Source organism: Aethina tumida, chromosome 2 (genome assembly GCF_024364675.1).
Source record: "Aethina tumida isolate Nest 87 chromosome 2, icAetTumi1.1, whole genome shotgun sequence".
Lineage (NCBI taxonomy): Eukaryota > Metazoa > Arthropoda > Insecta > Coleoptera > Nitidulidae > Aethina > Aethina tumida.
In genome coordinates, this window is record NC_065436.1 from 2107981 (window position 1) to 2124547 (window position 16567).

The 16567-nt window shown below is 31.6% G+C and overlaps 3 protein-coding genes across 6 annotated transcripts in view; all 3 read right to left on the minus strand.

Moving 5' to 3' along the window:
- The window catches only part of LOC109604968 (Down syndrome cell adhesion molecule-like protein Dscam2), a 174304-nt gene that overhangs the window by 80926 nt on the left and 76811 nt on the right, over positions 1-16567 (minus strand). The gene's annotated exons all lie outside the window — the stretch shown is intronic.
- On the minus strand, positions 96-491 carry LOC109605687 (DNA-directed RNA polymerases I, II, and III subunit RPABC2-like). Its single transcript, XM_020022281.1, has one exon. The coding sequence runs from the start codon at positions 489-491 to the stop codon at positions 96-98; it is 396 nt and encodes a 131-aa protein (XP_019877840.1).
- On the minus strand, positions 7972-8435 carry LOC109605688 (DNA-directed RNA polymerases I, II, and III subunit RPABC2-like). Its single transcript, XM_020022282.2, has one exon. The coding sequence runs from the start codon at positions 8365-8367 to the stop codon at positions 7972-7974; it is 396 nt and encodes a 131-aa protein (XP_019877841.2). The 5' UTR covers positions 8368-8435.

Sequence of the window (16567 nt, forward strand, 5' to 3'; positions counted from 1 at the left end):
ATGGAGAAATAAAATTTTGTAATTAAACATGTATATTATACATTTAGGTCTTTATTAGTTAAAAAATTATACACATCTTCTCAAATTTAAATAGGTCAATGATCAATAATAATTAATTCATCAATGCTCCAATCCTCATAGGAATTATCAGGCAAAAACCTCCTAATAATGATGGGAATTTTTCGTTCCTTCAGCTCCTTCATGGCAATTTGAAGTGGATCAGTCTCCCCTTCCAATTCCACCATAATAGGTGCACACATGGCTATTTGTAAGGCTCTAGTGCCTAAGACCCGAGCTCTTTCATATTTGGTCATATATTTGGTGGATATCCTTTTATCTTTGGGTACACCACCAGATGCTTGTCCTGGTGGCAATATATCGATGGTGTCGCCCTCCTCCATGGGTTGTTCGAGGTCTTCAATATTGTCGGGCTCAACATCATCATCGAAGTCGTCGTTGGCATCATTATAATCGTATTCTTCGTCAGCCATAATTTTATACAGAACAACACTTAAATGATGAATGAGATGTGAACTCTTCGAAGTAAGAAGGAGAATGATTTGATGGTACTTCTTTAGCCAAATACAGGTTATATATATATTCAATATGTTACCTTTAATACCTACATTATTTTATATAATTCACCTTTAATATCGATTATTACCTAATCATTCTGAGATTAATGAGCCAACAGTTTTCTTTGTATTTTATATGAATTAAACAATTTCGCTAATGTTTCTCATTAAAAGATCGTAAAACCTTTACTTAATTGTGCAGTTTACACACTTTTATTTGACCCTTTACTAACAAGATTTTTGTTAGGAACGGTGAAAGAATTTATTTTTTTTCTATCACACTTGGAACTAGAATGGATGAGTCTATAATTGAATTTGTACGACTTCGAAAGAATGTGATAGGTTTTGAAAAGTTTGTTTTATTGAAAGTTTTAGACTTTGACAAATTAATTGTGAAGGATTAATTAAACTCTTATCAGTTTTCATTAAACATTTGTCTCTACGTAGTAATTATTAATGTTAGACCGTGTTTTTAACCAACTTTCTGCCTAAAAACAGTACAGTACATTAAAATGTTTATTTGTTTTTCTCAGTATAATTTAAAACAAAAAAAATAAAGCAGGTTAACTTTAAAAATTAATTAAAATGTGACTAATCCACTTTTAAAGCATCATAATAAACAATTTTATTGAATCATTTCCTTGTACTTTATAACGTAAAGTCTAAAATTATTTTCAATAATAAATCAAAAGATAGTAAAATCTCTCAGTATTTTCCTTGAGATATTATAAAATGATACGATTTATCCCCTTTGTTACGGTTATGCCATAAAAATGGATGGATAATACCACTTTTTATAGTCTATTCATTTCAATTAATCACGAAAAAGTTCAAATTTTATTAACAGATATTAAAATACTGTTTTATGAAAAATATTTCCTTTGTTTCATATTTATTTGTTTTTTTTTTTGTTAATATTGCAATGTCAAAAGCAGTATTTATTTGTTTCAATTTCTGTTGGATTTATTCATATACTTCAGTATATAAAGGACATTAAAATTGTAAAATATTTTAGTTGCATGAAATACAATACTGTTAGATTTTATCAAATTATTCTGTATTATTTAAATGCTCTTGAAGCAATTAATTACTGATCTCCCTTCCAATAATTATTAATTTAATTGAATTTGAATTGATTAATTACTATGTTAGTATACATATAAATTCCACGTCATAACTTTGATAATATTCTCAATATATAAAATTTAATTGAATCAAACAAAAAAAAATAATTAATCGAAATATTTATGTCTTGTAAAATCATAGAAATGATTAATTTGTGAACCAAAGAAACGACTTTGTGAATTGATAGTGAAGTAATTAATTACTGATTTTACTAATAATAATTATTAATTAAGTTGGGTTTTGAATGAAAAATATATAAAAATGTAAAACATAATAATAAATATGATATTATCTTAATTAGTGAAATATTAAGTAAAATATAAAGACACTGACACGTTATTAGTTATTAAACAAACTAATTTATAAATACAAAGTACATTATTTAAATGCTCCATGAATTAATAATAATAATAATTAATTACTGATTTTGCTTGCAATAATAATTAATTGAATTGTATACATAATAATTATTATATTTGTATATTAAAGGGAATTTATTTTTATAAACATAAAAAACATCCTAAAATTGTAAGTACATATTTTAAATTTAAACAAGATTTGACCAAAGGTTACGGAAATATGAATTTTTGAAATTTAAATTTGAGGTATTATATTTTCTTCCGTCCATGCCCCAGGTCCTGGGGAACACTCTGAAGAAGGTTTCCCTATGGAGATGGTGTCCATACCCCAGGTCCTGGGGGACTCTCTGAAGAAGGTTTCCACTACGGAGATGGTGTCCATGCCCCAGGTCCTGGGGGACTCTCTGAAGAAGGTTTCCACTACGGAGATGGTGTCCATGCCCCAGGTCCTGGGGGACTCTCTGAAGAAGGTTCTCCTATGGAGATGGTATCCATACCCCAGGTCCTGGGGGACTCTCTGAAGAAGGTTTCCACTACGGAGATGGTGTCCATGCCCCAGGTCCTGGGGGACTCCTTGGAGAAGGTTTCCACTACGGAGATGGTGTCCATGCCCCAGGTCCTGGGGGACTCTCTGAAGAAGGTTCCCCTATGGAGATGGTGTCCATGCCCCAGGTCCTGGGGGACTCCTTGGAGAAGGTTTCCACTACGGAGATGGTGTCCATGCCTCAGGTCCTGGGGGACTCTTTGAAGAAGGTTCCCCTACGGAGATGGTGGACAAACTTTGAAAAAAAACTATTAAGATCTTCATATTAGTCCTAAATTTTGACCACCTGTCTTAGAAACACCTTACAGATTATTTTTATTAACAAATTTACACCAAAATATGTTTTGTCCTACTGAAAAAAAATGCAGTCCCTCAAAATTAAATTTAAAAAATTGTTTATCATATTTCCGTAACCTTTGCTTCGATCGTGTTCAAATTTGGTATGAATAACATAAAATACATACCCACAATTCAATATAATAAACTTTTCTCATAATGATACAGTAGCGTAGATTCTGGGGGTTCCCCTCTTTTATTCGTCCCATGTTCTACACCACTGCATATTTTTTAAAACTATTAAGCTTTTCATATTATTTTCACGATTTAGAAAAAAAGTTGTCCTCGATTAATTTTGATTAACACAGCCGTTTTTAAGATATTTATAATATAAGAATATTTATTTTTATATTATGAATATATTTATGCTAAACATTGTTTTAAAATATGAGCATTAGTCTTTTCAAATTGTAAAATATTCTGTTACTTTATAATTAAATTACATTTAAAATTGTTTTTCATCATTTTTAAATATTGAACTGTCAAAAGCAGTGAATTTCAATGTTAAATTAATTTTATTTACCTGAAATAAACATTTCAATACTCCAATTAATGAAATATTTGAAAAATGGAAAATCAGTGAAATAATTAATTTGTAAACTAAATAAACTATTTTGTGAATATATACTCTGAAGTTATTTTATGTTTTCGAAATGTGGTTTAATTATTAATATAATAGGATTTGAAATGTGAATTTATAATTATATATACTCTATAAAATGTTACATATATTATCAAAACCATTATATTCTTATTCTGTAAAATGCCACATAAAATATTTTTCTAAATTGAGCTGGACTTTTTGTATAATATCCTTATTGTTTTATAATTTTGGCCCATTTGTGGCGCATCCACCTTTTTTCAAATAGACAACAAGTCACCCCACATATCATTCCATTTTTATGATATCCCAAACAAATGAAATAGATGTAACGTTTTGAATAAATAAAAACTGTTTTTTTGTTCAGTTACTTTTTAGCTCCAGTCGATAAAACGTTATATTGAGTGCTCAATGTACATTCTATTCCATATTACAATCGAAGGGTAAAACGTTAAACTACATTTGCCGCATTTAAATGTATTTCATAAATATTTAAACTTATGCTTATGTAAACATTATTCTCAAACATGTGCATCGTCGAAACAAAACGTTTCAAAATTGCAATATGTTGCAGAAATAGAACTAAATCGTGATTAAAATGTAAATAACCAACGGTGATATAACAGTGTTTTAATTAAAAATGCGAATCGAATCGATTTTTGGGGGGTTGGAATTGTGTCAAATGCCAACTACACGGATCATATTGAAACTGATTTCCTGCGCCGATTATTAATTTCAGCATCGTGTTTAATTATAGTATAAATTAATTTCCGTTCATTTTTCATCCCCTAATGTTTGTATAATTAATTTCGTGTAAATTTGCATAATACGAATTATTAATGGGGTCAATAATAACATCACGGTGTATTGAACATTGAATAAACCGACTTGATTGGATGGAAAACTTACGTTGTATGTATTGTTCAGTCTTACCTGAAACAGAAAACATAAATTAAATATTTAAACATTACACACAAGTAAAAATTTAGAAGCAATGTCATGCGAATAAATTACAAAAGATAAAAGTAATGATGTTGCTTGTCAAAAGACTTCCTAATCCTTTACAAACTGCAGCAAATGAAATACAAATATTTGCTTAATCTGTGTAATCCTGGACGAATGGAGGTGAGGATTTCCTTTTTTTCCACTCGACCTGTTCGCCATGTTCACTTTATTATTCAAACAGATCCCTTTGATGTGTTATTACTTACTAACATTACTTGTTGTGTTAAGTTTTATGACCATAAAATTATTTTTTCTTGTCAAAAAAAAAGAACTGACATTAAAAGGTCCATTAATCATTTCCAGTTTCTTAGATAAAGGGTAAAATTAAAATTTAATTAGTTAGATTTAACTGTAACTATCAAAATTTTGATGTACCAGTGTCTCAAAAGCTATTGAAGGCATTAATAAGACTAATAGACACCAATGGACATATCCTAACCCAGATTCAGCATTAAAACCTGCACCACAACTTGAAGAAGTACCAATTCCTTCCTTCAGGAGCCTTCCTGAGCTGCTGGAAAGTGTTCCAGAAACATTGACGTCTAATGAAGGAAGCCACAATAAATTTGAAGCAGATTTAGTAGTTTTTCTAGATTTTAATTGGCAAGAACTGAACAACCTCTCAAAGAAGTCATCCAGATTAGATAGAACTGATTATCATTCAATCGACCTTCTTATTCCCACCTTAGTTCTATGTTAGCTTCTGTCTATCATTGTACTTATTGACTTAGTATGTTATTGTGCCTTCCGAAATTGTTTAGTTTCAAAATTTTGATGTACCAGTGTCTCAGAAGCTGACAAAAGGAACAATGGGAACAATAGACACCAATAGACATATCCTAACCCAGATTCAGCATTAAAACCTGTACCACAACTTGAGGAAGTACAAATTCCATACTTCAGGAGTCTTCCTGAGCTGCTGTAAAGTGTTCCAGAAACATTGACATCTAATGAAGGAAGCCACAATAAATTTGAAGCAGATTTAGTAGTTTTTCTAGATTTTAATTGGCAGGAACTGAACAACCTCTCAAAGAAGTCATCCAGATTAGATAGAACTGACTATCATTCAATCGACCTTCTTATTCCCACCTTAGTTCTATGTTAGCTTCTGTCTATCATTGTACTTATTGACTTAGTATGTTATTGTGCCTTCCGAAGTTGTTTAGTTTCAAAATTTTGATGTACCAGTGTCTCAGAAGCTGACAAAAGGAACAATGGGAACAATAGACACCAATAGACATATCCTAACCCAGATTCAGCATTAAAACCTGTACCACAACTTGAGGAAGTACAAATTCCATACTTCAGGAGTCTTCCTGAGCTGCTGGAAAGTGTTCCAGAAACATTGACGTCTGATGAAGAAAGCCACAATAAATTTGATGCAGATTTTTTAAGGTTTTAATGGTCAAAAACTGAACAACCTCTAAAAGAAGCCATTCAGATTCAATATGAAATGGGTGCTTGATGAGCCACTGTTGCTGGAGTCTCCAGAAAGACTCTCCAAGCAAATTTCATGATAGAAAGCAACAATTGTGAGGTAGGATTAGTTGAAAAACAACAGACAGTACAAACAAAATGAAAAAAAACATGGCTGCCTCTGGAACAACATGTGGAAATGTGAACACTCCTGATTCAGCTCTTCCCGATAAGCTCCCACTTCAATCCCACATCATTAAAATCCACAATTTACCAACGCACCTAATCTAATTGGCGGCGTTTGGACGGTACGCGACAGAAACGAAATAACAAAAGTAAAACGCATAAACGCCAATATGTCTGCGAGGCAGTGCGCGCGATGGTGAAAGGAAAACCGACGGGGACATTCAGCGTGGAAAATAATGAATTGCCGACGGATATGTACGAATGCGGGATGTGGAGGGTGACGTTGTATGAAAGGCGGCCCCGGCCATAACCGCCGTCGCTTTCCCAATGACATTGCCACGCACGTTGGAACCAATCGTCCGGACTGAATATATTCCATATTACATTTTATTTTGTGTTTCCATAAAACCGTTTTTGTGGGGAATTATTTTGAATTTACCGCCATTTACTTGGTTATGTTGGTATCGTTTATTTTATTGTAGGTGTGAGAATTGGGAACTAACAACTTAACCTGTAAACGGTACCAACCAAAACAAAATGGCGGGAAATAACCTTCAACTTTATTTCTACTTAAATGTTATTTAAAATACAATGCTTTTGACTTTTGAAAGGTTGATCACAATGTGTGAGAAGAGTAAGTAACCTAACCTACAATAAAATATTCCTAAACAGTACCAACCTAAACAAAATTTAAAACACTTTAAATCTTTTGTTTTTTGTACGGTTGTTCACAATGTGCGAGAAGGGGAGATGTTTGGTGATGTGAGTTCAACCCCCTGTCTCGGTCCATTCACACACACTATGTCACCGTTATGCCCGACTTTTTATTTTCATTTCGTCACGACCCTTGCACAATTAAAACCGTTGTTCGAACGCAAAATATGCATGGCCGTAAATTTTGCCTGTTATTGCGGGGGTGGGACGACCCAACAAAAGTTTATTATCAGTAATTTAGATTAATTAACAAGTTAAACCTTATTATTGTAGATAGGTATATCCAACCAATACATAGTGTCAGTTTCAGTATTTTAACAATAAAACTTAATTACCAAATAAGATACACCCCCATATTTGGTGCCGTGCAAACTCATTAAACAGTAAACCGAAAATTACATAACTGGAATTACTTTCCCCAATTATACCGCCAAACACTGGGAAAATCCAATAAACGCCACGGCCTGCCACAGTGTGAATATGCATACACGTTAACTAATTAAAGAATGATGGCTGCGGGTCCTCCATCTTGGTTTTAATTGTGGCCTGCACGGGCCATTTGCCAAAGTGCAGCGGGCATTAATTCGGAATAAATAAACAGACGGCATTAACGCCAGCCAAACTAATACAGTTAAGTTGCCCGGTTTTCGGCCTCGCTGAACAATTGGTGGTTGATTGTTTGTTGTGGGGGTTGCCGAACTTGGGGAACCTGTGAAGTAAACCGTCCAACTTTATGTGCAGATTAGGTCTTTGTGTGGTGTCAATGGGATTCAATCTGTTGTGTGTTGTAACTTTAAAAAGAATTTTGAATATAAAACAGCATATAACAGTACCAGTGTTGCTTGGTACCATCTAGAGAGCATCTAGAGAGAGTGGTGAAGAGTTACTTGTGTAATTCTTAATACATATATGTAATTGTAACTTAGATTCTGCCTACCAACGATTGTGAGTAATCAAGAGTACCACTTCTCTTCTACATTGAGGAAAGAATATGAAGCTTAGCTCATATGAAGATGATGGAAAAATAAAAATAGTTAATTAAACAAGTAAATTGTACTTTTAGCATTTTATTTGTTAAAAATTATACACATCTTTTAAAATTTAAATAGCTCAATGATCAATAATAATTAATTCATCAATGCTCCAATCCTCATAGGAATTATCAGGCAAAAACCTCCTAATAATGATGGGAATTTTTCGTTCCTTCAGTTCCTTCATGGCGATTTGAAGTGGATCAGTCTCCCCTTCCAATTCCACCATAATAGGTGCACACATGGCTATTTGTAAGGCCCTAGTGCCCAACACCCGAGCTCTTTCGTATTTGGTCATGTATTTGGTGGATATCCTTTTATCTTTGGGTACACCACCAGATGCTTGTCCTGGTGGCAATATATCGATGGTGTCGCCTTCCTCCATGGGTTGTTCGAGGTCTTCAATATTGTCGGGCTCAACATCATCATCGAAGTCGTCGTGGGCATCATTATAATCGTATTCTTCGTCAGCCATAATTTTATTGAATAACACAGAAAACACTTAAATGATAAATGAGATGCGAGAATGAATGAATGATGCTTCTTTAGGCAAATGTGGATTATATATATTCAATATATTACCTATAATACCTATGATCTTTTGGATATATTTATTCTAATTCACTTTTTATACCGATTACAGTACTACCTAACCTTAATACATTTTTTTATAGAAATCTGTGATCTGAAACTGGTACTTTTGTTATACCTTTAATACTGATTATCTTAATTCATTTTTTAGAAGTGATTGATTATTGTTCCAACATTCTTCTTCTCTGTGTTTTGTAGGGCATCATGAAGTATTTTAATAAAATACATCACAACAAATTTAGGGAACGTATTTTATACACTCTGGATGCTGATTCACAACATGATTTAGACACTAAACTGCCAATTAATGACCAATTTAGTCTTAAGGTACATTCTACACAACCTCTACTTGACCTTGAAGGTCTATTAAAGTCAAGGAAGGGTTGAATTATGAAGTTTCTTGCTTATGAGAGGAAATTAGTCTTATCCTTGAAGACAACCATCTTCCATTCAACATGTCAAAGCTGTCGTTCTTTACTTTACTCCAATAATTGATGACGGCGTTTCAATGTGGAAGCTCAAATTGTGTTAAAGTGTTAAAGGAGGTGAACACTTTGAATAATGGTAAGAGACCACCTTCTTAAAACCAGAGGTTAACAATTACACAAGTGGCCATAAAAGCTAACTTATTATGGTGGTGACCTCGAGAAGATCAATTAAGTACTAAATTTGTTAATTCTTCAATAAAAATTACCTTATTCATAATCAAAAGTTTACATATTTGTCTTTTTGTTGAATTATCAAAAGTTGGACTTGATTTCCAACAAGTTTCCAAACAAGTTTCATAGTTTTCCAGTTTTTCATAGTTTGTTATTCATAGTTTTTCATAGTTTTTTTTTTAATTTTTGCCAGTTCTTCACAGTTCCTCATCGTTTTTTTATATTTCTTCATGTTTCTCCATAGTTATTCATAATTCTCCATAGTTCTTTATAGTTCTTCAATGTTCTCCATAGTTACTCATGAATTTTTCATAGATTTTTCATCGTTCTTCATAGTATTTTCATAGTTTTTAATAGTTCATCAGAGTTTTACATAGTTTTTCATATTTCTTCATAGATCTTTATAGTTCTTTACAGTTCTTCATAACATTTCACAAATTTTTCATAGATTTTTAAAAAATTTTAATAGTTTTTTTTATAGTTCTTCATAGTTTTCTATAGATTTTTATCCTATTTCTCCATAGTTCGTCATAATTCTTTGTGGTTCTTCAAAATTCTCCAATGTTTTTCATAGTTCTTCATACTTCTCTATAATTCCTTATAGTTCTTCATATTTCTTCAAAATTATTCATAGTTATTCATACATTTTTCATGGTTTTTCGTTGTTTTTGATAGTTATTCATAGTTTTTCTGTTTTTCATAGTTTGTTATAGTCATTATCTTCAGAGCTTTTTATATTTCTTTGTTTCTTCATAGTTTTTCATAAATCTCTATAGGTCTTTATAGTTCTTCATAATGCTTCAAAGTTCTTCACAGTTTTTTTCATGGTTTTTCATAGTTTTCTTATAGTTTTCGATAGTTCTTCATAGTTTATCAGTTTTTCATAGTTTGTTATAGTCATTATCTTCAGTTTCTCCATAGTTTTTCATATTTCTCCATAGTTTTTCATAATTCTTTAAAGTTTTTCAAAAATTTTTCATAGTTTTTTTATATTTTCTCATAGTTCTTCATATGTTTTTATGTTTCTCCATAGTTTTTCATAATTCTTCAAAGTTCTTCATAAAGTTTTCATCGTTTTACATTTTTTTATAGTTTTTCATAGTTCTTCATAGTTTTTTTTTATTTCCTTCATATTTTTTCTAGAGCCGTTTTTTATTTTTTAATAGTTTTTCATAGATTTTTTATAGTTTGTAATAGTCAAAGCGACTTCTTCATAGTTCGTCATATTACTTCATGTTTTTCCATAATTCTTCATACTTCATCGTCCTAATTCTTTATAGTTCTTCAAAGTTAATCATTAAGTTTTTCATAGATTTTCATAGATATTCATATTTTTCATAGTTCTTCAATAATTGATGATGGTGTTACAGTGTGGAAGCTCAAATGTCCAAGATGGTGACCTTGAGATGATCAGTTAAGTATTAGATTTGTCAATTCTTCAAAAAAATATTACTTTATTCATAAGTAAAAATTTATATATCTGTCTTTTTATTGAATTATCAAAAGTGAGACTTATGCTGCGACATTCATCGCCGTAAAAACCTGATTTCCAACAAGTTTCCAAACAACTTTCCCAATAATGACGTTGACAATCACCCGACGAAGTTACGACCGAACATTTAAAAGGGCACCGCCGGAAAATTCTTCGCAACTACAACAGCCCATAACTTTTTAAGGGTGCGAGTTAAAATGGCCGGGCCAGTGAAAATCATAAAACTCGAAAAATAACGAGAACAACAATTAAATTTAAATTGAATTGCTCCGAATATTCCATCACCGTATTGCGATTGGGCAAATTGTTTTTTTTTTTTTATCGTGTCGAATTGATTTTGTCTCATTAATTTGGTGTTTTTTAATTAAAAGAAAAAAATCATTAAAATGTATGAATAAGTTAGAATAAATTTGCAGGAGGAACAGCGGTGGTTCAAAGGGGGGTGAAACTGTACTGTAAAGTTTCATGCACATTTAACAGACACATAATTTTTAGTCTTTGTACGTTTCCATACGGCCGCGAAACCGGAGGGTAAGACAAAGTAGACACAAAGTTGTCGAACAGTAAGTTGCAGCGCCGGCCATTAACTCCCGCTACTTCGCACACGGAAAACGGGAGCACGGGGATGAACGTAGTCCGTTCGTATCTCGCACCCGGCACTGCGAGGGGATGTATTGTGTCTCGGTTTTATTGCGACCATATATTTTAGTTGCACCCGCGACTCCGTACTCCGGCTCACTGGATTAATCTTCTGGTTCACTTGTTGAATACGGTCCCGATGTATAATCGATATTGTTGTACAAAAAGGAATAATGGTCGGACCATTTATTATGTTAATAGATTCCGTCGAAATCCGCTTTTGCTGCCGCGTTACGGGCACGAATTTATGATCGCGTATGCTGAATTGATTGTTTCTTAAATTGATTCCGTGGACGGCTGACTGACTTTAATAACGGAATTATTTATGGCGGATTTTCAAGGAGTGTATTGGATTAGGCGGGAAAGTTGCCCACATTAATTGTCTTTACCTAAGAATTAATCTGTATTCGAGAAAAGTTTTCACCTATAACTAATCAAGTTTATTAATCTCAGATCGTTCTTAACAAGTTAATGGGACATAGAGATTAATTTATAGTCTCATAGGTTTATAATTTTATAGTTTCGTAGTTCTCAAGTTTTCTAAAACTTCATACGATCATAATTTAATAGTTTCATAATTTCATGGTCTTATTGTCACATATTCATAATGCTTTATGGTTTCATAACTTCATAACTCCATAAATTGAAAGATTAATAGTTTCTAAGTTTTTTTTTGTACATCTCTACAGTTTCTATAGTTTCATAGCTTTTCAGTATCACAGTTTCATAGTTTCGTAGTTTTATAGTTTCAGAATTTCTTCATAGTTCCTCATAGTTCCTTATAATTCTTCAAAGTTCTTCATAGTTATTCATAGTTTTTGACAGTTTTATATATTTCTTAATACTACTCCATAGTTGTTTACAGTTCTTCATAATTCTTCAAAGTTTTACATGGTTATTCATAAATTTTTCATATATTTTTCGAGATTTTTCATAGTATTTTATATTTTTTCATAGTTTTTTATAGTTTTTCAGTGTTCATGGTTCTACATAGTTCTTCATATCTTCATATTTCCCCATAGTTCTTCATACTTCTACATAATTCTTTATGGTTCTTCAAAATTCTTCAAAGCTCACTTTTTCATAGGTTTTTAAAGATTTTTCACAGATTTTTTAAAAATTTTTTTTAGTTTCTCATATTTTTTTATAGTTCTTCATAGTTTTCTATAGATTTTTTATATCTTCATGTTCCTACATAGTTCTTCATATTTCTTTAAGGTTATTCAAAATTTTTCAAAATTCTTTATATTATTCATAGTTTTTCACAGAGTTTTCATGATTTTTCATAGTTTTTTATAGTTCTTCTTGTGACCCCATAGTCCTTTATACTTCTTCATAGTTCTTTATAGATTTTTCGTAGTTTTTTACAGTTTTTGATAGTTCTTCATAGTTTTTCATAGTTGTTCATGTTTCTTCATAGTTTTTTATAGTTCTTTATAGTTCTTCATAATTCTTCATAATTCTTCATCGATTTTCCACACATTTTTCATGGTTTTTCATATTTTTTTTTTATAGTTTTTTATAATTCTTCATAGTTTTTCATAGTTCTTCATAGTTTTTTATAGTTCTTCATAGTTCTTCATATTTTTTTTATGTTTCTCCATTGTTTTTCATAATTCTTCAAAGTTCTTCAAAAAGTTTTTATGGTTTTTTTAAAGTTTTTCATAGTTCTTCATAGTTTTTTATAGTTCTTTAGAGTTCTTCATAGTTCTTCATAGTTTTTCATAGTTATTCATAGTCCTTTATACCTCTTCATAGTTCTTTATTGTTCTTCATAATTGTTCAAAGTTCTTCATAGATTTTTCGTAGTTTTTTATAGTTTTTGATAGTTTTTCATAGATTTTCATAGTTGTTCATGTTTCTTCATACTTCTTTATAGTTATTCATAATTCTTCATAATTCTTCATAGTTATTCTTAGGTTTTTCATAGCTTTTTATAGATTTTCACAGTTCTTCATAGTTTTTATTGATCTTCAGAATTCCTCATAGTTTTTCATAGTTCTTCATATTGCTCCATAATTCTTAATAGTTCTTCATAATTCTTCGAAGTTCTTCATAGTTATTTATAAATTTTTCTTAGATTTTTCGTAGTTTTTCATAGATTTTTTATAGTTTGTTATGGTTATTAAGAATTCTTCATAGCTATTTATAGTTATTCATAATTCTTCAAAGTTCTTCATAGTTCTTCGCAGCTTTTCATAGATTTTTCATAGATTTTTAAAAAATTTTAATAGTTTTTTATAGTTTCTCATAGTTTTTCATTGTTCTTCATAGTTTTATTTGAATTTTTTATAGTTTGTAATAGTTATTTAGAGTTCATCATGGTTCTTCATAGTACTTCGTATTTCTTCATGTTACTACATAGTTCTTCATATTTCTCCATAGTTCTTTATAGTTCTTCATAATTCTTCAAAGTTCTTTATAATTATTCATAGATTTCTCATAGATTTTTTATAGTTTTTCACAGTTTTTACAGTTCTTCACAGTTTTTCATAGATTTTTCATGGGTTTTATGCAGTTTTTTTATTTTGATAGTTGTTCATATATTTATTTTAATTTGTAATAGTCATTTACAGTTCTTCATAGTTCTTCATACTTCTTCCTAGTTCTTTATAGTTCTTAATAATTCTTTAAAGATCTTCATAGTTTTATAGATTTTTCATACATTTTCCATAATTTTTTATAGTTTTTCATAGTTTATCTGTAGTTTTTTTTATTATTTTGATATTTTTTCATAGTCATAGTTCAAATATTCACAGTTCAGTTTAATAATTTACTAATAAAACATCTAGAAAAATTTCTATGAAGTTATTATACTCCTGTGTATATTTATCACGTCCACTCGTCAGTTAAAAACTTTTAACTTCCGTAAAAATTAAAAGGCAATAAAGTTTTAACAACCCCCATCAGAGCGTCAAGATCGACGTCCCAATTTAAACGGCTCTAACCCATTTTGATGCAGTCCCGATCCGTCGGTAATGCATCCGCGTACCTAAAGGTCGTAATTTACCGGCAGCCGATGGTCGGGGCCCTATTTCACCTCCTGTCTTACGTCGGATTAGAATGTCTTATTAAAAAGTTGTCGGAACGTGAAGCGGGGCATTATGGATGCAGGACGCGTGGCCGCCAACTCCTGAATTACAATGGGGCAGGGGCTTTTTGTAGACGGGCGGACGGGCTTACGGAACGCGCACTGACCAACGTTCCTGCTACTCATTCGTTTAAGAGCCGTTTGCCTTCCACTGGAGCGGATATCAAGTTTCCTATGCTCCACAGGTTCCGTTCTTTTTTCTACGCTTCCGACTTCGAACGTATGGTCGAGCGTGAAAAAGGTCCGAACGAGGTCGGAGAGTTTTGTTTTCTTATGTTAATTTTATCGGATTATTTTGTTATACATTTATGCGTTTGCTATTTTTACTCAATGTACTGATACATTTTAAAAACAATAATTAAACTATCTCGGTTTTTCAGTTTGTCAGTTTTTCAGGTTTTTCAGATTTTCAGATTTTCAGTTTTTCAGTTTTTCAGTTTTTCAGTTTTTCAGTTTTTCAGTTTTTCAAGGTTTTCAGTTTTTAAGTTTTTCAGATTTTCGAGTTTTCAGTTTTTCAGGTTTTCAGGTTTTCAGTTTTTCAGTTTTTCAGTTTTTCAGTTTTTCAGTTTTTCAGACTTCCAGTCTTTCAGTTTTTCAGTTTTTCAGTTTTTCAGTTTTTCAGTTTTTCAGTTTTTCAGTTTTTCAGTTTTTCAGTTTTTCAGTTTTTCAGTTTTTCAGTTTTTCAGTTTTTCAGTTTTTCAAGGTTTTCAGTTTTTCAGGTTTTCAGTGTTTCAGTTTTTCAATTTTTCAGTTTTTCAGTTTTTCAGTTTTTCGAGTTTTCAAGTTTTCAAGATTTTCAGTTTTTCAGGTTTTCAGTTTTTCAGTTTTTCAGGTTTTCGAGTTTTCAGTTTTTCAGGTTTTCAGGTTTTCAAGTTTTCAGTTTTTCAGTTTCTTCACTTCCTTCGTCTCTTAGTTTCTTCAGTTCTTTCTGATCCTTCAATTCATACAATTTCATCAATTTCTTCAGTTCCTTCAGTTCATTCAGTTTCTTCAGTCTTTTCATTTCTGTGCCTTCAGTTTGAAAAATGAATGCCAAAAATGGTGGATGCACCTGAATATATTGAAATGATCTTTTTACATTTTTATAATATTACTACGTTTAGATAGACATTTATATGTATATATAAAGAAGACATTAAAAAACAAGAGATCAGCGTACTTTACACTAGACTGAAGCTGGCGTAATTCAGGTCAAGCTTTACGTTCAATTCCGTTGCGCAGACAAGATTAAAAGACCGCTCTTCAATTATTTACAGGAAACAAGCCCGTGCGAAAAACGTTTGACGGCCGTCACGTGTCGGCCAGATAAACAGGACATCGCTACGTTCCAAAGGAGCGGACTAATCGAATAGAGGCGCCCCCTTTAATTCATTACGTCGTCGCATTAAAAAACTGCGACGCCGTCCCCTTAACATTCCACATGCAGCTGATGCGGCAAAAAAATCCGGTCGGAGTGTTCCAAAGGAGATTAAAGGACGATCGCGTTTTACTTTTGCGAATTCAATTCGCATGAAACCAAAAAGAACAAATTGGTTTAGCGGGAGAACAAAAATCGAATTAGGCAAAAGGGGGGTGGGGTCGAGATTACAAATTGGATCGCGGTGGGAAACGGCGTCTGCTGCATCTGTTTCTCCATTCTTATACACGCTGAGATGTGTTTTTTATGTGTAAACATGTTTCATCTTATCTGGATCATTACAGAAAAAGCATCGCAGTTAAATAGTGGAGTGTTTCGAATTTTTGCAGTTTGTTTCATAATTTCATTTCGTTTCATGGTTTCATAGCTTCATAGTTTCATAGTTTCATAGTTTCATAGTTTCATAGTTTCATAGTTTCATAGTTTCATAGTTTCATAGTTTCATAGTTTCATAGTTTCATAGTTTCATAGTTTCATAGTTTCATAGTTTCATAGTTTCATAGTTTCATAGTTTCATAGTTTCATAGTTTCATAGTTTCATAGTTTCATAGTTTCATAGTTTCATAGTTTCATAGTTTCATAGTTTCATAGTTTCATAGTTTCATAGTTTCATAGTTTCATAGTTTCATAGTTTCATAGTTTCATAGTTTCATAGTTTCATAGTTTCATAGTTTCATAGTTTCATAGTTTCATAGTTTCATAGTTTCATAGTTTCATAGTTTCATAGTTTCATAGTTTCATAGTTTCATAGTTTCATAGTTTCATAGTTTCATAGTTTCATAGTTT

Excerpts from the sequence above, each read along its gene's own strand:
- LOC109605687 (XM_020022281.1), bottom strand. The coding sequence starts at position 491 with ATGGCTGACGAAGAATACGATTATAATGATGCCAACGACGACTTCGAT.
- LOC109605688 (XM_020022282.2), bottom strand. The coding sequence starts at position 8,367 with ATGGCTGACGAAGAATACGATTATAATGATGCCCACGACGACTTCGAT.